This window comes from Balaenoptera ricei, chromosome 15 (genome assembly GCF_028023285.1).
Source record: "Balaenoptera ricei isolate mBalRic1 chromosome 15, mBalRic1.hap2, whole genome shotgun sequence".
In the NCBI taxonomy this organism is placed as follows: Eukaryota; Metazoa; Chordata; class Mammalia; order Artiodactyla; family Balaenopteridae; genus Balaenoptera; species Balaenoptera ricei.
Window position 1 is genome coordinate 41,237,087 of NC_082653.1, and position 21,736 is coordinate 41,258,822.

A 21,736-nucleotide genomic window follows, 5' to 3' on the forward strand; every position below is an offset into this window, starting at 1 on the left:
GGATCAACATCTAATCGGAGCATAGAAGGCAAGCTGCCTGTAGGACAGAATGCAAATGTTACTATCTATGACAATAATGGCATGGTTGCTAGAGGTTGAGGTGAGGGTTGGGAGTCAGGGAGGAAGAGGAAGGAAACTTACATAGTCCAAGGGGTGAGGGATGGTTGGCAGAGATGATAGAAAGTGGATGAATCAAGAAATAGTGCATTACAGTTGAAATAAAATATAATAAATATACGACTTCAAGTTAGAGTTCTCACAAAAGTCATGTGGAAGGGCTTCCCTGGTGGCGCAGTGGTTGAGAATCCGCCTGCCAATGCAAGTGACATGGGTTCGATCCCTGGTCCGGGAAGATCCCACATGCCGCGGAGCAAGCTCGTGTGCCACAACTACTGAGCCTGTGCTCTAGAGCCCGTGAGCCACAACTACTGAGCCTGCGTGCTGCAACTACTGAAGCCTGTGTGCCTAGAGCCCGTGCTCCACAATGAGAGAAGCCACTGCAATGAGAAGCCCGTGCACCGCAACGAAGAGTAGCCCCAGCGCCAGAAAGAAAGAAAGAAAGAAAGAAAGAAAGAAAGAAAGAAAAGAAAAGAAAAGAAAAAAAAGTCATGTGGAAAGGTGGTGGGGAATGGTATGAGCTATGTTCATAATTTTTTCCCCCAAAGGAGTCACTAGTTACTGATTGAGAAACAGAAGCATAAGCACATTCTATAGAGTGAAGGTGAATCCCGTGAGAAGAACCAGAATCAGAAGCCGGCGGCTCTGGGAACTGGGTGGCAAAGGTGACTTTCACATCTTCTTTCTATCCTTCTGTTCCACGTTTACTTTCTCACCACCCACTGAACATATGTAACTTTCTTAAAGCAAAATATGTAAAAACCCACGTCATTGGTAGCACCTACAAGTTGACAGGAGCCTAAGTTCACCAGGTTTTAGTAGATAAACTTCACAAACATCAGTCCCTCTAGCTAACTTTTTCACTTATTTCATAAATTGACAGTTTTCATTCTTCTCCTTGAGACAGAGAGTAGGAATCAGTTTACAAATTACTACCTTGGTGATAAAAACTATTTAATATGAGCTAAAATTCTATGACTTATCCTTAAATATGCATTTCTATACTACACCACCAAAAATGAAAGGACAACCAAAAAAAAAAACCCTTACAATTTTCAGGATTAACTTGAATGGACAAGAGTCCAGGCTCAGTAAAGTACAGAAACTCTATTCTAGCAACAGTCTATGAAGCAGTTTTAATAACTGTCCCCCACCCTGCCTCCCAGTACTAAAGACTTATTCTGAGTTTTTATGGAAGGCCCAGGTACCTCCTCTGCATATTTTAAAAGCAAACTCCCTGCTACCTAACTGTGGAAGATATTCAAAGGTTTTGACAATGATTAAGATACCGAAGAAGCAAGTGGCTGCTTGCCTCAGTTTAACAAACGATGGCCATTAAAAACAAACAAACAAACAAACAAAACATTTGCCAGGAGCAACCTGGGTACCAAGTGTAGTGGGTGGAAAGAGAAAGAAAATATAGCATGAAAAACAATGAAGTTGGTGATGAGAGTCCAGGTGGAGAAAAAGGCATTTTCTATAAAAGTGCATTTTTTTTTCTTTGACAAATGAGAGGAGAGATTTTATGAAAGTTCTTCAGGCTTTTATAGAAAAAATACTTTTTATTCTCATAAGAAATGCTCAGTCTTCTATTTTACAGACTTATAAAACCTCAAGATATGTAGGGACTTGTACTACAGCAATTCACAACAATCATACAATACAGATCAGGTACCAACCATACTTGATAAAAGGAATTTTACACAAAGAGCTGAAGTACCACATCCCTGAGAATGATTTGTAGTGCTTATACATATAAAAAAAAAAATACGTAGAGAAGAATGGATAACTACAGAGTGCTATAACCATACGTAATGTAATACTATACAGCAATGAAAGTGAACAAACTACTGTCACAAGTAACGTAGATGAATCTAACAGGTTTAACATTTCCTTGAAGACATTAGACACCAAGAATACATATTCTATGATTCCATTTATACAAAATATAAAATCAAATAGAACTAATCATGGTGTTAGAAGTCAGCATGGTAGTTAACTTTGAAAGGGGTAGAGACTGGGAGGGGTTATGTGGGAGCTTTTAGGGTTGCAGTAAAGTTCCATTTTTTATCTAGATGCTGGTCACATGGGTGGGTTCAGTTTGTAATATTTGCCACGCAGTTGTAGTTAACAATTTTTTCTGCGTGTACACTTCGATTAAAAAGTCAACTAAAAAAAAAATAACATATAGGGCTCCTTGCTAGCTTATGTGGCACCTTTATGCAGATTTTTTAAAGTGCGCCCCTCTGGATGAATGAATTAGAAAAAGGCACCCCATGGGCAGAGGCAGCCCCACAAGTTTGTGCCATGGCAAACGGAGGGTGGGCTGGGCTCCATCCCCACTGGTATGCTTTGCTAGACACGAAATCACACATCTGGATGGACATCTGCAACTCTGCAAAATACTCATGGGACCCTTCCATAAGAAGGGCAGGGCAGATACCCTTATTGCACAGATGAGGAAGTGGCATAGAACACTGAGAATGATGCGCAAAGGCATCACAGCTAATAAGCCATGGAGCCAGGGTGGACTTCTAGGCCAGTAGCTCTTCACATGGTTCTGATTCCTTTTGGGGAGGGGAACAGGAAGAAGCTTCTCTCTATGTTACTGTGTATATTGTTATGGGTCATCTCCAACGCTCTGTCAAATAAGGCAGGGGATAAATACATGGTCCGATAGTCTTAATATTGGGCTTTAGTAAAGGTGCTAGGTGCTAAGTCCATTTGAAAAATATGCTATAAGCATATACTCCGAAATGAATATTCACCTTGTAGATGTTGACCTAGGCAAAAAGGGCAGTGGAATAGAGATGTTTACATATCAATAGAGCAACCTGGCCCAACCATAGGTTAAAATGATCGACTTAAGGATATAAATCTTTCCATCTCTTGGAAAAAATGAAAGAGAAAGACACCCACGTAATGTGTTTGTCTAACTTACCCAGAAGCGTCTGCTTATTTTGGGAGGAGTTAGGCTCTGCAGAACATCTGCAGGATCGGAGGACAATCACTCCTCCGAGCACGCCGTCTTCGCTGGCCAGGAAAGGTGAGCCTAGGCAGAAATGACTAGTGGTCATTTTCAGTTAATTTTACTCTTTTCCCTTTCAATTTTCATTTGATTACTGGAACAAACGTGTGGTATGAATAAGTTCTTGAAAGATGCCCACTTTCTGACACTCGCCATTGTTTGTACCTTGTACAGGCAGGATAGCAAAGGCAGGCTTGTGCCCGAACAGGCAAAGACAGTGCCAGACGCCTCCAAGAAGACTTGACTGGGGGTGGAGTGTGCATGACCGTATTCAGAATGGAATTGGAAACGCTGCCAGATTAAAGGCCCAAAACACAAATACAGGAAAAAATGCTCAGCAGCTCCCTTTGATCAGCTCTTAGGGATCACTTACCAGGCTCTCCCTGCTGTCAGAGGCATGCCACCAAAAGCTTTGATTTACTACCTTAAATTCAACTTTAAACAATAAGCCACAAACTTTATTACAGATATTTAAAAATGCTCCTGATGGTTTACACAAATAAGGGTGAAACTGTATTTCTATTATGAGAGTCTGGTGGTTAGAAACAACCATGCTTCGCAGAGATCTCACACAGACTAAACCATTGTGAGCATTTCAGGAACACTGCTTTTTAAAACCCCTCATTTTTGCTCCCCAAGGACATCTTCTTCGAACATCTGGCATAGCAAGGGAGCACGTGGAGAACAAATGCAAAATGAGTCCAAGCACTATCAAAGAAAGTAATAAAAATAAAAACCAACCAAATTGGATTTGGGGGGAGCTTCTGGTTAAACTCAGTAGATTAAACACATGCATTTATCTCCACTCCTTTCTCAAATCCCAGTAAACTGGGGGAAAGGGAAGGGAAAAAAGGCATGGCCTAATAAGGACAGAGAGAGAGACAAGAAAAAAACTGACCTTTTAGAAAACAGAAAGAAGACGGACAAGCAGTTGCTCACCTAGTGGACCTGGGAAGGCTGAAACCTAAGCTTCCATGGGTGGGGGTGGGGGGGCGGGGAGGCTGGTTGGAGTCGAGGGACACCTGTAAGAAGCCATCCAGTTTTGTCATAAAACCGAAAAAGGACCAGAAATTGGAGGCATCAAGTTCTTCTGAAGGCAGGGGTGCAGGGTGGGCCTGGAATAAAGATGGTTGGTTGAGAGTGTCCCAGAGGATCCTCTAGACCAGGGGTTGGTAAACTATGATCTGCCTGCTCTACAGCCTGTTTTTGTGCTGTCTGCAAGCGAAGAGTGTTTTACATTTTAAACTTTTTTTTTAAGAGAGAGAAAAAGAGAAGGAAGAGGAAGAGAAGAATATGTGGTAGAGACCACAGTGTAGCCCACAAAGTTTAAAATCTACTCTCTGGCCCTTCATAGAAAAAGTTTGCCGACCCCTGACCTCGAGCCCCAGATTCCTACCTAGAGAGGAAGTTACTTCTCCCTAACCCTAGAGAAAGCAGGACATTTACTCTCTAGAGATGCTGAACCAGAGGGACTTGAGACTTGGGGTCATCAGGCTCAGCCCAGGGCAGACGGGAGGCTCCACGCTGAAAACAGGGGCTAAAGGGGAGCCTTTATGTTAAACAGTGAAATAACCAGCTCCCTTCACTCACAGGCTCTCAGGATGCAAGAAGGTAGGCTGATATCCTCCAAGCAAGAGACTGGATAATTCCTTTCCAGTCTCAAGAGTATTTCCAATCTCAGTTCCAACCAGCTCAAGAGTAAAGACCTATTTGAGAGAACCTAAAAACATAGCTTGTCCTTGCCTTATGGGGAGGGCTTCCAGATGACAAGTGTGACTCATACACAGAAGGTTTTCAGGTCAGCTTCTTGGTACTTAGACAACCTAGGATCACTAGTTGTTTCCATTAGGCCTCCAGGAAACACAGAAAGCAAACAAGCAAAAACATAACAGAGGGAAAACTTAGGCAAACACTTTGATCAGAAGAACAATTAAAAAAAAAAAAAATGGGGAGGTGGATTCCCTGGTGGTCCAGTGGTCAGGACTCAGCGCTTTCACTGCGAGGGCCGGTTTTGATCCCTGCTCGGGGAACTAAGATCCTGTAAGCTGCATGGTGCAGCCAAAAAAAAAAAAAAAGAAGAAGAAAAAGAAAAAAGAGAAACACAAAAAAGACAGAATGAGAAATGAGAGAAAAAAAAAATTTTAAATCAGAAGATCCAATATCTGAATAAGAGGAATTTCAAAGAGAGAAAATAAAAGAAATGAAAGGGAAGAAATTTCAAAAAATAATTAAAAAGCAATTCCAAGAATTGAAGGATGAGTGTTCAGACTGAAAAGGCTCATGAACCTCCCAGCACAACTCATGGGAAAAAAAAAAAAAAGAGTGCCATGAAGACATATCACTATGAAATATCAAATACTGAGGAAAGAGAGAAAGGTCTAAAAATTTCCAAATGGGGAAAAAAGATCACAGGGAAGGCAAGGGGATCATAATGGCATCAGATTTCTCAACAGCAACACTGGGAACTAGAAGATTAGGAGGTATTATCTTCAAAATGCTGAGAGAAAATTATTTCCAACCTAAAATTCTACCCTTGGCCAAAATGTCCATCAAGCGTGAAAGGAGAATAAAGCTCAACAAAGTCTCAAAGAATTCACCTCCTGTGCACTCTTTCTCAGAAAGCTATAGGATGAATGTGCCTCAGCAAAATGAAGGAGCAACGAAAATAATGAGAAAGAAAAGAAGAGCTGCAAACAGGGGATCCAAAACAAGACAAAAGTATTCCTGGGTGAAGCACGGCTACACACAGGCTTGGAAAGCCAACAGACCAAAAAAGCAGAAAGCCAGAGGAAGCTGGAAAGGTATTTCCAAGGAGGGGAAAAAATTAAACATACAAGATACATGTTGCATTTGAAATTATTGAGAAGAAATGTTTCAGATTTTGTGGGAAGACTGAGAATGAAAGAGTGATTGGTAAAAAAAAAAAAAAAAAAAGTGAGGCAAATATTAACTGCAGAAGAAATAAAAATTTCTACAGGAAATGAAATAGAATCACAGCCCACTATGTAGCTCAGATGTCAACAGCTAGAGTAAAAAATATAAACTCGCGATACTGATGAACTGAAAAATAGGGATATAATACATTAAGAGGAGAAAAGGCCTGTGTGGGTGAGTGTAGGTTTGAAGTTGGAAGTATGAAGGAACTACTAAGTCCTTGCCTTCCCTGAAGTGAAGATGATAACATCTAAATCTGATATCCAAATAATATTTAAAATTGAAAAATCAAGAAATAGTAGTATAAGCATGTTATATTGAATTATAGATGTAAGTTTGAGAAAAAAATAGCTAAGAGAGTTAAAAGTAGTAGCCTCCAGGGAGAGGAAAACGGGGGGGCTGTGGAGGGTTGGGACAGGGAACTACTCGTTTTCAGTGTAAGCCTGGGGGTACTGCTTGTCTTTTTAAACCACACACACACATTGCTTTGCAAAGAAAAGCAACACAGATTTATACTGCGGAACTAGGGTAAAGTTTTTACTCCTCAGCCTCTTAGACAAGAGGGAAAGGAGACAGAGAATTAACAGTCACTGAGAAACTACACTGTGTCAGGCCCTAGTTCCATGTTTTCATGTTCTATAGTTTAATTTTCAGAACCACCCCGAGAAGGCATTTTATGATCACTTTACAGATGAAGAACCTGAGGTTCAGAGGGGTTCAATGACAAGTCACAGCCACGCCACAGTTGAGGAGGAAGGCTTCCCCTCCCTGTCTCTTGAAGCCCATGGTTCTGCCTGCTTTGCAGCAAAGCCTCTCAGGAACAGGAAACTCTGGATAAGCTTACAGCCCAACCGCCTGCTGGAGAGCTCCACCCCACCTGCACTCAAAGTCTTGGCACCTCTACAATTGCTCCTTTGTCACCAAATCTGGTCACTTCTTCTGGGGTCCTCACAGCTCACCCAAGCTCAGAACCTTCTACCTCTTCCCTCTCCAATGACTCAACTCTTCAAACCACATCAAGTCCTGCCAGTTCTCTGTGGGTGCGCCTGTGCCTGCCTCCGCCCCGTCATGCCCACCGACAGGACCCCATGCACTCTGCTTGTCCTTCTTGATCCAGTCACTCACCTCTTAAGAGAAATTAATCCAATGAATGTGTACGATGCGCCAGGGCTCGTCGGGCACTGGGGACACGGCAGTGAACAAATGAGGTATCTGCTCACATCGAGTTGAGCAGATTGGGAGACAAGTAATAAAGTCACAAATCAACAAGGAAATCCACCCAGTTAGTAGGAAGTGCGGTGAAGAAAATGAATCCAGGCAAGTGTTGTCGGGCATGACTGGGGCTAATACTTTACATCAAGGGTCGGGGAAGGCATCTTTGATAAGGTGCTAACCATGTGAAGATCCAGGGAAGGAACATTCCAGGCGGATGAACCAGCAAATGCAGATACCCAGAGGTGGGAAGGAGTCTGGAAGTTCAGGAAATAAAAGGAGGCTAGAGTGGCAAAGCCAAGTGAAGGAGGGGGAGGGAGGGTAGAATCTAAGTTCAGAGGGAAGCGGGGCCACGTCACATTAGGTTAGAGAAGGCCCAGCAAGGAGTTTGGATTTTATTCCAAGTGTGATGAAAAGATGACAGCGGGCTTTAACCAGGTCAGTGATGGTTTTTATTTGTGTTTGTAGGAGGTTACTCTGCTGTGCAGAACAGATGGGCAGGGCAAGTGTGGAAGCAGGAAGCCACTAAAAGAGCTTGGTTGTGAGACTCCAGTGGCTTGGGTGAGCCTGGTGGCAGTGGAGACGGTCAGCAGAGGGTGGGTCTGGGATACGTTCTGCAAGCAGAACCAATATGGCTGTTCATAGGATGGATATAGGCATGGGAAACTGATATCAAAGTTTACTCTAATAAGAAATACGCACCCCAGCTATGATCATACCGTTAAACCATTCAGAAATTTTCAATGACTCCCAACTGCTCATGGAATAATGTCTAAACTCCTTAGCCGGGCCCAGACCTCCTCTCTCTTCCCAACCTTATCTCCCTATTATTTTTGCACAGCATGTGGTCCAGCCAAATTGGACTTCCTATATTCCATTTCCCCAAGACTTCCCCCTCGGCCCATTGTTGTGAACTGTCCTTCCCAGCTCCCTCCTCCTCCCCTCCATGAACTGAAATCTATTCTTCAGCTCCAGTGCCTTGTATACAGACCCAAGCTCTTTGGAGTGAGAGTATCTGATTAACCTTTGAGGCCCTCTTAGAGACTAACGGAGTACTTCTACTTATTCACCACCTTCCCCTAACCCCAACCTACACACACACACACACACACACACACACACACACACACACTGCTGCCTACACCACTGAAGTGCAGTATCAAAGATGGCAAGACAGTGCATGCGTGCTCAAAGGGGGTGGGGCCCCTGGGCACCATGGAAGCTTAAATCAGGGCTCCTCACCTTTGACATGCATTCATTCAAAGATTTAATGAAACAATGATTAAAGTACTATATTTGAAGATTCCAAAATTTTCATGGAAAGTAGTCAGATTTCATATTATCACCGTGGTGTTTAAAAAAACGACACTGACTCAGACCAAAACCCCTGTTTTGACTCTCAAGGTAGTAACTGTGTGGTCTTAAGCAAGACATATTAAAAAAAATTCTATGCTTCAGTTTCTTCAATTATAAATCATGGATATTAAAAGATATCTTTCTTGGTTGTTGTGAGGGTTGAATTTATATATCAACTTTGTAACCTCTGAGGTGCTATTTAAACATTTGGTGGTAGTAATGTTAAGGGTAGGAGCACACTTCAGCATTTTGCTGGTTCTCAAAGATTATCATGTTGAACAAGATCTATTACTGTACTTACCTGGTTAACCTCCTACATCAGTTGGAACTAGTGCTCAACTGACATTCGATGATTGGATGGTGGTGGTGATAGAGTATCAATTTCCCAAGTTAAAATGTTAAACAGTGTCTGTGTAAAAGGAAACACTTTCTTGTTCTTCCCAGTAAGAAAAATTAACATAGAGTGACATGTTGGGCTCTGTGATAAGTGCTTTCTATAATCAAATAGGGAATTCGGGGGGGGGGGTAAAAATTAACTAAGACAATCCAAAGTTCCATGTGCAAGTAGGTGCACAAAGTAAAGAAGATTAATAGAAACAAAGAAATAATAAAAATTAAGCTTCATTCACCCTATTAAAATATCTCAAATTGATTCTTTAAATGCCCAAATCTATAACTACTATGGAATGAAATTATAATTACAGATGGTAAGAAACATATTCACTGTGATCAAATGTGTGTATCTGGATATTCATTAAGATTGTAAATCCAGACTGTAAACAAATGAGACAGCTGCTTACTGTATTTGTGCCATATCTTTAAGAATGAAGAATTTGAAGAAATTGGAAAAGAAAATCCCTGTATTAAAGTAGAGAAGTTAGCGGGAATATTAATCCATATTCTTTTGATTGCTAGTGCCAGAATCCCAATTAGAATGATTTTAAGTAAAAAGGAGGATTCACTGGCTCATAAAATCCAAGAGGAAAAAAAAAAAAACAAACTTCTGGAAGGGTGGGGATGTGATGGGTTTCAGGAACAGCTGGAAACAGCTTCTTCTGTATGGATGGTAATGGCCATCTATGGATAGGTCCAGAGCTGTATACCTGATACATCTTTCGCCACCAGAGAGACTTCCTCTCTTTATCAGGTTTCACATTCTCAGAGGCCATCAGACTTCAGAAGATAGGGAAATCTGACTGGCCTGGCTTTGCCTAGGGGTTAAGCCTAGAGCAATCAACTTTATCCAATAGTCCAGTGGAGTGGGCTCATGGATGGACAGACAAATCCACAAATGTCCACAAAACACAAATGGATAGAAGACTGGGCTACACAACCAGGAGATTGGTGCTGTCTACTCGAATTTGGACAAGCCACTTTATCTCTTTGAACCATGCTTTCTTCCCTCGTCTGAAAAACTGAGAGACTGGACTAGTAACCTCTAATGTCTCTAACAGTTCTAACGGGCACGAGTATTTTCAGTTTTAAATATTCCTGTCTCCCCACCAGCAGCAACCAGCCATTACTGGATGCCAGCAAGCTAAAACATTAGAGCTCCTTTTGCAAAACGTGATACAACACTTCCTCTTCAACATGTGAGAACCTATCAAGAGAGTAATTTTGTAGCCAGAAGGCAGCTGCTATTCTTCTACCTTCCCATCACATTTAACAAAGAATCTCTGTCTTTTAAATACAGTTCTGTGTATTGCTTTCTTCTTTTTAAAGTCTAGATGACAAACCACTTGAATGGCATTTTCTCTTCAAGGAATTATACATATAGTGAGAAAAAGAGATACAATGACAGAGAGAGAGAGAGAGAGAGACATGGTTTGTGTGGAGGTCAAGTGAGAAAGAAAATGGACTAGGGAATAATGAATGTTCCCTACTGAAAACATACACCTCTAACTTCAAAAAAACAAGAGAGATTATAAATATTCCTTAGACACAAAAGCAGGATAACAGTTTATACTTTCTGAAAGATCAAGGACCTTTCCTCTAAAGATGCACTTCAGTTACCATATCTTTCATGGATGTGAAGTATAGCAGAATGACATGAAGACCACATAACATAACAAGAGGAGCTAGTACCTAAGTTCAGAGGTGACAGTGCCATTAATGAAGTGCCACTATATCCTACCTCTGAGGAGGCGTCTACAAGACTGTCGCCATCATCCTATAAGACGTACATCAACTTAACTGCATTCTCTCCTTTCCTGCTCCCACAAAAATCCCAATGGGACAGTTATTACTACATTCATTTGGCAGATGAGAAACCGAAGGAATGAAAGGAAGAAGCTGAGGCACAGGAAGGTACATGACCTACGAAAACACAAAGGGGAAGAGCGGAGCGAGGCACCAGACGACTGATCCAGATCCTCTCACTACAAACCCTGAGGACACACCTGCCCTCAAAAACCCACCTCTACCACAGCTCTAGAGTGTCATCATTATGTGTGGTTTTCTGGTGATAAGCATAGTTTTAAAGACTCCAACTGAACTCCTTAGAGAGGAGAGCTGAGTTGGGTTTAGTTGAGTTGAGCTGAAGAGAACTAAGTGTGGCCAATGACCCTTTTGAAATCCCTTACCTAACAAAATCTGAAATACAAGAAAAGTCAATTTATTTCAAAACAGAAAATTCTAAATTATAATCAGAACCTAAACATATCAGAGAGACATTCAGTTTTTGAATAAATTTATTGATTCTGCCACAAAGATTTGGAGCAAGAAACCAAACTAAGGATTCCATTAAAGCCTCTGCTTGTTGGTTTAACCAAACATAGGATGTACACACCTGATACTGTTTTAGAAATGACAGGAGATTTTTTTTTTTAATTTGACACAAGGTTTCTGTCCTCAAGGGAACAATTCAGCTGAGGAGAAAAGACAAAATACTTTAAAAATCACAAAGCAATTCAAGCAGGATCAGGGGGTTATCTTCTTTTTCTGAATATTCCAGCCCAACATTTTACCTGTATGTGGAAGGATCAAGGATTCCACAAACTCACCCTTAAGCAACGATGACAGGATGAGAATGTGAATCCCTGACAGAGAAGCAGGTTAGAGTAGCCCACAGAGAACTGAAGACTCACGGGAGGGGAAGCCAAAGGGCTGGTTTACCATCCCTGGTCCTAGAACTTTACATGTTAACGTTAACAAGTAAGACAAAGATCCTCTGCCCTCAGACTCTGCGGGGTCCCTCCAAGCTGCTGGGGGTTGTAGAGAACACCATTCCCACCAGTTACAGCTGCCAGAACTTCCATCTCCAGGAATGTCGCAAGGCAGAAATGGTGATAGTGGCAGAAGACAGGGGTCCAGACCAGGTAAAGTGTCCTCCGTGAGGGTACAGTGGGTGGTGCAGTTCATACTTTCTTATTAATGCTAGACTAGAAGCCATGAATTTGAGAAGTACGACATCCATTCAACAAATGCTTCATATTTTGTAAATATTCACTTTAAAATATTTAAGAATCAACCTTGTGCCAAGCACTGTTTATGGGGCCTTGGGTACACGATGATTAAAGCAAAATCTGTATCCAACATGGTCTGAATGTTTGTGTCCCCTCAAAATCATATGTTGAAAATCTAATAACTAATGTGACAGTATTAGGAAGTGTGGCCTTTGGGAGGTGAGTAGGTCATAAGAACAGAGTTCTCATGAACATGATTAGTGTGCTTACAAAATAAGCCCAAGAAAGTTCCCTTTCCCTTCTGGCCATGTGAGGATACAATGAGAAGTCTGCTACCTGGAAGAAGGCCCTCACCTGACAATATGGGCCACCAGATCTTGAAGTCCCAACCTCCAGAACTGGGAGAAATAAATTTCTTTTGTTTATAAACCACCCAGTATGTGGTATTTTGTGTGGGTAGCGCAACTGGACTAAGACACCAAGTCATCTATGATATGACAGACAATAAACAAATACCACCAGTGGTAGAAAGGAAAATCAAGCAGCATAGGGGAGATAACAGTAATATGGTGGGTACACAGGGAGACAGCAGTTTAATCAGGATGGTCAGGGATAGCTTCTCTGTCCTGGGATAATGATAAATAAATGACTAGCGAGACATCTGAAGGAAAAAAAAAAAAACCTAACCAAGTGAGAGAACAGCAATACAGCTACTGGGGCCTTGGGGCAATGATGTTTCCAATGTAGTAAAGAAATCTATCCCCGTATATAATCATGCCAAACCACCAGGGTGTTCCTCATTTCAAGTCAAGAGAAGGAAGGGCTAGTATTCAGCTGACTGTTAATGGCTGGTGTCCCTACTGATTATTAACTCTCTTGACTCTCCCCTGACAAAAGGCACATTTTCAATTTATTACTGTACTTTAGAAAAATGTACTATACATACAGATTCTAAATACTCAAACAAACAAAATAATATACAGTTAGCTCTCTGTATCTACAAGTTCCACATCCACAGATTCAACCGTGGATCAAAAATATTTGAAAAAAAAATTCCAAAACTTGAAATTGCTGCACTCCAGCACCTATTTACATAGCTTTTACACTATATCACATATTATAAGTAATCTAGAGATGATTTAAAGCAGACAGGAGGATGTGTGTAAGTTTATATGCAAATACTACACCATTTTATACAAGGGACTTGAGGATTATATCACCAGGGGGTCCTGGAACCAAACCCCCCCCGCAGACACTGACTGTAAATGAAAGTATGCCTTACTGCAGTGCCATTCCAAAGAGGTGAGTACCACCAACAGCCCCCTGTATAGCCTTTCTGAAATTATCCATACTGACACACACATCCTTTTTCAATTTTTCACTCAGTTGGACCATGTTACATAAACTATTCTGTTTCTGGCTTTTAAAATTTAATAATATAACTTGGAGATCCTTCCATATCAGCACACACAAATTTAGCTCACCCTTTTTAACAATGACTATACTCTTGGACATATATGCTATCACTTCTTTAATTAGTTCCCTAGTGGTGGGCATTTAGGTCATTTCTAGTTTTGTTTGTTTGTTGCCATTACAAATAATGCTGCAGTAGACACCTGGACATTTACCTTTCATACATGTATGAATATACAGGATATATTTCTCAATGTAGAGTTGATGAATCAATCAGCATATTCACTGAAATTATTTGCTACAGATTCCCAAACGGCCTTCTAAGAAGATTTATACGCATAGGAAAGTGTTTGAGAGCACCCGTTTCCCCATAACCTTACCAAAACTAGGCATCAGCAAACTGTTTGATTACTACTAATCTTATACATGAAAAATGATATCTGATTGTTGCTTGTTTTGCATTTATTTAATTATGAAAAATGTTCAATGTCTATGAGCCATTTGTATCTCCTTATCTGTGAGTTGCTTTCAGATCTGTGACACACACAACTGGTTGCCTACCCATTAGCCATTCTCCCTTTCTTCCTTTCAGACAAACCTTAATTTTGTTTGTTTGGGACAGAAGTTTGCCCAGCTTCCCAAACTCCTTTGCAGTTGGCAGGCTAAGGGGCAGAGTTGATAGCAGAGCTTGTTAAAGGGCAGACCTGATTAGCATGTATCTTATTGGCTGCTGCCATTTGCCTCGGACGTGGTGCCTAGAGGTGGAACAAAGAATGAAGCCACCTATAAAGACAGCCAAACAGGAAGAGAGTCTAGACCCCCCGGTGCACTGTGCGGCCACTGTGCCACCTCTGGGCTGTCAGACTTCTTAGATGAGAAAAGGAAAGCCCCCTTTTAAGCCCCTATAGCTGGGTTTCTGTCGTACAAAACAAACAGAATCGCAAACCGAAAATTTCCTTTACCCATTTCTCTACTGGGTTCATGGATTTTTTCTTACTAATTTGTTAAATTCCTTGGTCATATGTATTGTAAATATTTTTCCTTGGTTTATCATATATCTTTTGATTTTGTCTATGACTTTTTTTTTTTTTTGGTAATACAGAAGTTTTTAATGCTTATGTGGTCAAATTTATCAGTCATTTTCCTTTATGGCTTCTGTGTTGGGAGTTTTTCAGAAAGGCCTTATGTAACCCAAAATTATGAAAATAAGTTGTCCATGTTTTCTGTTAGTGCTTTAAAATTTCAGCTTTTATATTTAAAACTTCAGTCCATCTGGAATTAATTTTGGTGTAAGGACTGGAGTGGAGATCCTGCCTTATTGACCAATATAAATTTGTTGTAAAATTCATCTCTTACCCACTGACTTGAAATGCATTTTTATCACATATTACATTCTCATATATATGTGCATCTACACCTAGATTGTCCTTTGTTCCACTGATGAAACTATTCCCATACAGATACCAACTGACTTTATTATAGTTTTATAGTATATTCTACCTGACTGGGCCTCTGCTTATTCATTATTTTCCTCTCATTATTCATTATTTTCACATTATTCATTATGTGCACAATATTCTTTTTTACTTTCATGTGATTTTTTCATATGACCTTAAAAATAGACTTGTTTAGTATTCTTGCCTCCTACTCTCATATGAATTTTCATATGAACATACTTTAATAATACTAATTGTGATTTTGCTTAGAGTCAGGGTGTCCTGATAAATTTCTCTGAGGAAAGCCTACAGATGGAGTTAGTTACATTCTTGACACCTACAAATGCTGGGGCCATGTGGATTTTAGACAAGGAAATGTGACGTGGTACCCCTAAAACAAAATCTGCAAGCACACCTCTCTATAGCTTAAAAGGATCAAGTAAGTATCTTTACAGAACGTCTTCTGAGATGCAAACTTGGTATGAAAAATCAACAAATTATTTTTTCTCCATGGTCAGTTCTTATTCTTCTCATACATCTTATCAGATTTACTGCAGGCTATAGTCACCATCTATAATATTCCCAAATCAAGAAAATCATTCTCAGCAACCCTCGGCCCGCTCACACGAAATGAGACAAAATCAAAACAAAACAAATACCCCTCAATTCTATGAGACTGGATGGCAAGTTGTCTGTGAGGGAAGTGAAAATACTCTGGATTTGCAAATCTTTAAGTTCACTAATCAATCGTAAGTATACAAAAGTGTTTAAAACATGAAAAAAAATTTTTCTGGGTAAAGTTATTACTCATGAAATTCTAGATTCCATTTGTGCTAAATACCATATAGTATTTACAATATAATCCAAGGTACCAGTGTTCATGAGCAAGGCCTTTTGCTTCAGGAGGACAATGCTAGTATTTTTTTTTTTTTGAGGTATAGTTGATTTACAGTATTATATAAGTTTCAGGTGAAACTTAGTGATTTTCATAGTGAAAATCACGAAGTGATTCACAATTTTTAAAGGTTATACTCCATTTATAGTTATTATAAAATATTGGCTGTATTCCCTATGCTGTACGATTCATTTTACACACAGTAGTTTGTACATCTTAATCCCCTACCCCTATCTTACCCTCCCCCATCCCCACTCCCACTGGTAACCACTAGTTTGTTCTCCATACCTGTGAGTCTGTTTTTTGTTGTTGTTATATTCACTAGTTTATTTTTTAGGTTCCACATGTAAGTGATATCATACAGTATTTGTCTTTCTCTTTCTGACTTACTTCACTAAGCATAATACCCTCCAAGTCCCTTCATGTTGTTACAAAGAGCAAAATTTCATTCTTTTTGATGGTTGAGTAATATTTCAGTGTGTGTGTGTGTGCGTGTGTGTGTGTGTGTGTGTGTGTGTGTGTGGTATCACATCTCCTTTATCCATTTATATGTGGATGGACAGTTAGGCTGCTTCCATATCTTGGCTATTGTAAATAATGCTACGAACATTGCATATATTTTTTTGAATTATTGTTTTTGTTTTCTTCAGTATATACCCAGGAGTGGAACTGCTGGATCATATGGTAATTCTATTTTTATTTTTTTGAGAAACCTCTGTTTTCCACAGTGGCTACACCAATTTACATTCCCACCAGCAGTGTACAAGGGTTCCCTTTTCTCCACATACTCACCATGTGTTGTGACCTTTTTTTTTTTTTTATAAATTCATTTATTTATTTTATTTTTGGCTGCGTTGGGTCTTTGTTGCTGTGCACGGGCTTCCTCTAGTTGTGGCGAGCAGGGGGTACTCTTTGTTGTGGTGTGCAGGCTTCTCATTGCGGTGGCTTCTTTTGTTGTGGAGCATGAGCTCTAGGGCATGCGCAGGCACGGGCTCAGTAGTTGTAGCTCGCAAGCTCTAGAGCACAGGCTCAGTAGTTGTGGCACACAGGCTTAGTTGCTCCGCAGCATGTGGGATCTTCCTGGACCAGGGCTTGAACCTGTGTCCCCTGCATTGGCAGGAGGATTCTTAACCACTGCGCCACCAGGGAAGTCCTGTGATCTTTTTTGATAGTTACTCTGGCAGGTGTATGGTAATATCTCACTGTGGTTTTGATTTGCCTTTCTCTGATGATTAACAATGTTGAGCATCTTTTCATGTGCCTGTTGGCCATCTGTATGTCTTCTTTGGAAAAATGTCTTTTCAGGTCTTCTGCCCATTTTTTAACTGGGTTGCTTGTTTTGATCTTGAATTGTATGAGCTGCTTACATATTTTGGATATTAACCCCTTATCGGTCATATCATTTGCAAATGTTTTCCCGCATTCAGTAGGTTATCTTTTTGTTTTGTTGATGGCTTCCTTTGCTGTGCAGAAGTTTTTAAGTTTAATTAGGTCCCATTTGTTTATTTTTGCTTTTGTTTCCTTTGCCTTAGAAGACAGATCAAAAAAAATATTGCTACAATTTATGTCAAAGAGTGTACCACCTATGTTTTCTTCTAAGAGTTTTATGGTTTCTGGTCTTATATTTAGGTCTTTAATCCATTTTGAGTTTATTTTTGTATATGGTGTTAGAAAATGTCCTAATTTCCTTCTTTTACATGTAGCTGTTCAGTTTTCCCAGCACCGCTTATTGAAGGGTCTGTCTTTCCTCCCCTGTATATTCTTGCCTCCTTTGTCATAGACCATAAGTGTGTGGGTTTATTTCTAGGCTTTCTATTCTGTTTCATTGATCCATGTGTCTATTTTTGTGCCAGCACCATGCTGTTTTGATTACTATAGCTTTGTAGTATAGTCTGAAGTCAGGGACCATGATACCTCCAGCTCTGTTCTTCTTTCTCAAGATTGTTTTGGCTATTCGGGGTCTATTGTGCTTCCATACAAATTTTAAAATTATTTGTTCTTGTTCTGTGAAAAATACCATTGGTATTTTGATAGGGATTGCACTGAATCTGTAGATTGCCTTAGGCAGTACATTCATTTTAAGAATATTAATTCTTCCAGTCCATGAACACAGTATATCTTTCCATCTGTTTATGTTGTCTTCAATTTCTTTCATAAGTGTCTTATAGTTTTCTGAGTATCTTCATTTGACTTGGTAAACAAAGATGTGATCAAATAATGCAGATAAGCATAGTGCAGATAAGCACTTGGGAGTGCAGGGGACTGTCTCCACCCATTACTGCACAAAGACCATCAAAGGACAACAGACCTTTACAACATTATACTCTCATCTGTTGCTGTTCCTTGTGAGTTTTTCCTGCTCGGAGTTGTTTCCTCACATATGCCATTTTGCCCTATGAATAAACTTTGTTCACTTTTACTTTGTAAGGTCAGATCCTGCTCACTGACTGTGCAGAAGCACATGATATTGAGGCTTCCCATCATGCTTTTAATTAAAACTTAGAGCCAGTTTAATGTCGCAACTACTTTGCTGTGCTCTTGTAAACTTTACCTTTAAGTAAATAAATCTATCTAGCTTACTGTGGTAGAATGACTTCATACAGTATCTGTCTGGAAAGCCTGATAAAATGATGTGATATTTTGATATAATAAGAAATATATATTTTGATCGTGATTCAGGTCTCCTGGCACAAAATTCCTAAAACCCTTGTGATTTCCTATGTAAGAGCTATAGGTGCATCTTTTGTTACAATATTTAGTTTTGTTCCCAGTTCCTGAAATAGCTCCAGAGCAATAAAAGTGAAATGAACGTTTTTGGTTATTCATAATAAGCCCCTTTCAACCACACCAGAGTTTATGTTAATGTGGTGACTCCTGAAAAACCCCTAGGTAACCTAAGGATGAGAGCTGGTTGCCAGGGAACCAACCATGTGATTAGAGGGTTGAAACTTTCAGCCCCACACCTTCCACGTCAGGGGAGGGAGAAGAGTTAGAGGTTGAATTAATCACCAATTGGCAATGATTTAATCAATCCTGCTTATGTAATGAAGCTTCCATAAAAACCCAAAAGGATGGTGTTTGGAGAGCTTCCAGTTTGGCAAACATGTGGAGTTACCAGGAGAGCAATGAGCCCAGAGAAGACACGGAAGATCCACATACCTTGCCCTATGCATCTCTTCCACCTGGCTGTTCATGAGTTATATCTTTTTATATCAAAAGCTATATCTAGTAACCTAGTAAGTAAACTGTTTCCTGAGTTCTATGAGCCACTCTAGCAAATTAAGAGATCCCAAGGAGGCAGTGGTGAGAACCTAAGAATTTTCAGCTGTGGGTCAGAAACACAGGTGACAGCCTGGACTTGTGATTGACATCTGGAGTGGGTGGGAGAGGTTCGATCCTGTGGGACTGAACCCTTAACCTGTGGGATGTGATGCTATCTCCAGGTAGAGAGTGTCAAAATTGAGTTCAACTGTGGGACACTCAGATGGTGTCCAGAGAATCAGAGAATTGCCTGATGTGGGAACTAACCCCCCAACACATTTGGTGACCGGAAGTGGCAGAAGTGAAGCACTGAGAGCAGAGGAGACACACAGGAGTGTGTTTTCCCTTAGCAAATGGTGACTGCTGATACTGAAGTTCCTATCAAGTTTCTGGATGCCTCAATATTTTTTATATTTGTTACTGTATTGAGAGGGTATACAGTTAAATAATTACAAATGCATGTTATCAATACTGTCTATTAGTGCTTGAGTTTACGACTGTAGGTCTAGAAACACTTCAGTGTTTACACTGTGAACTATAAATGAAGTTGTCATGTATCCATATATACTGAGTTACTGTATCTTGAACCCATAACAGGAGGGCATTTACACAGAAGGCTAGACCGTAATTGTATCAAGGCAATAGTATGTGAGGTTTTGTATCTCACTTGAATGTATTTGTCTATGTATTCCATTTTTTGTGACGTTATTGAACATACTAAATACCTACTCTGTACTCAGCATTCTCCCAAGCAGTGTGGTATACAAAATAGTAAAAAAAAATTTGTTTCTGAAAAATTTACAACCCTGTTGGTGAGATACAATTTACTTAGATAAGAGCTAGAGAACAGTGTATGTATTAAATTTTATACATACAGACTCATATATACAAATACTTATACTATACACATACTATAAATATGTACATGTGTCCACTAGAATGCAATGGCAACTAGAACATCTTGTTCACCACCCATGACCTAGAATAGTGTCTGACATATAATAACAGGTGATCAATAAATACTTTTTAGATGAATGAATGAATAGCCCACTAGTTAAACTGGGCCTTGTGTTAAATGGTTTAGGACTTGATAAAGGCATACTCACTTTATTAGAAAAGGGCCTCAGGGTGGAGGAAAGGGGGAAAAATCTGCCTTTGGACAATGGGTCGAACTTGGATCAATATCATGGCACCAAGCAAGCACCAGAATGAGCGGTCATAGCTCTTCACTATTTGGACAAGATGAACCCTGAGAAAGGTCAGAAAGAAGAATATAGAATATTCAGAACACAGCAGGTTAATATCTGCTAGATGTTCTAAGGCCTAGAGAAAGGCTGAACGGCTGCTTGGTCATGAACGTGTGGAGGGATGCTGCCCCGGCACAGGCAACCCGGGGGAAAGAGACCACTGAGTCTGGACACAGAGGGCAGTTTTGCCAAATCAAGAAGTTGAGGTTAATAAGAGGAGCAAAGAGGAAGGACAGGAGCAGAGCCTGGAGATCCAAGGGACAATGGTGCAGAGAGTGTCCAGGGGACTATGTGGTGGGAGAAACAGGGCAAACTTACTAAACTGAAAAGATCAGGGGGCGGGGGGTGGGGATGTGTGAAGGAACCACAGTGTCCAGAACTGGTCACCTGGCTGAAATGGGAGCAGCAGAGGAAGAGAAAGATCTGTGGAGTCGTGTAGCAAAAGAGAAGGATGAGGCAACAGCTATAAGAGGCAGCAATCAGTGACCGAGAAAGTCAAGAAGGTTGGTGTCATCTCTAAGAACTTCAAGCTGATGACAGTGGTCACATTAACCAGGGACACAACTTTCTAAGGACAGAGCCCCAACAATATTTTTATTTGTTTCAAAAAGTCAAGCAAGCACAGCTCTACCCAGAGCTCCCACAGCGAGAGCTGAGTAAGCATTCCCTTCCTGCTGGGAGTGTTGCACGCAGGAATTGGGTTAAGGAAAATAAAAAAGGCTATACTGAAAAAGGATGGGGGACGACCAAAAGATGACCTATCATCTATAAGAGTGTGTGGATATCACTGTTACTTTTCCTTCATTTGTCTACAAGGATTTATTGCATACCCATGCATTATATACTCAACCCTATTCTGGGTGCTGGGATTACACTGGTATACAAGACTCACTTGGTCCTAGCTCACAGCGAGACTACATGCTGAGGAGGGTGATGGCTAAACAAGTAAATATACACACGATATTACAGTTGTGACGGTGCCGCAGAGGAAACACTGGAGGGGATGAGATGGAGACTAATGAGGGCGAGCAGAACCCACTGTTGACAGGCCTTTCTGAGCAGGTGGCATTTTAATTTAGACTAAAAGATGAGGAGAAAGGAACCAGGTAAAGACTGGGAAGAGGAATATTCAAGACTGAGGAAACATTGTGTGCCAAGGTCCTGGGGTATGAAAGAACCTGGGAATTTAGAAAAACAAAAAGAAGACCAAGGAGGCCAGCATAACAAGCAAGGGAGGAGAGTGACCAGGCACGAAGTTGAGGGGACAAGCAGGCATCACATCACAGAGGCCATGAGGTCATGTGTGCATTTTACCCTCTTTACAGTGGAGGACCGTCAAAGGGCTAGAGAAGAAACTGGAATGGGCTGCCTTGTGGAGAACAGACAGGCTTGGGGGTGGTGTCAGGAGAAGAGAAGAGACAGGAAGCTTGCGG

The 21,736-nt window shown here is 40.6% G+C and overlaps 1 protein-coding gene across 9 annotated transcripts in view; it reads right to left on the reverse strand.

Moving 5' to 3' along the window:
- Positions 1 to 21,736, reverse strand: part of TASP1 (taspase 1) — a 371,502-nt gene that overhangs the window by 174,455 nt on the left and 175,311 nt on the right. For 5 of the 9 annotated variants that reach the window (XR_009497636.1, XM_059897550.1, XM_059897547.1 and 2 more), the window contains one exon: positions 3,059 to 3,169. The exons of the other annotated variants lie outside the window; for them this stretch is intronic. Coding sequence is in view for 4 of the 5 variants with exons in the window: in XM_059897550.1 (XP_059753533.1) it covers positions 3,059 to 3,169 (111 nt within the window). In the remaining variant the exon portion in view is untranslated. The remainder of the gene's footprint in view (positions 1 to 3,058; positions 3,170 to 21,736) is intronic. 9 annotated transcript variants of the gene reach the window in all.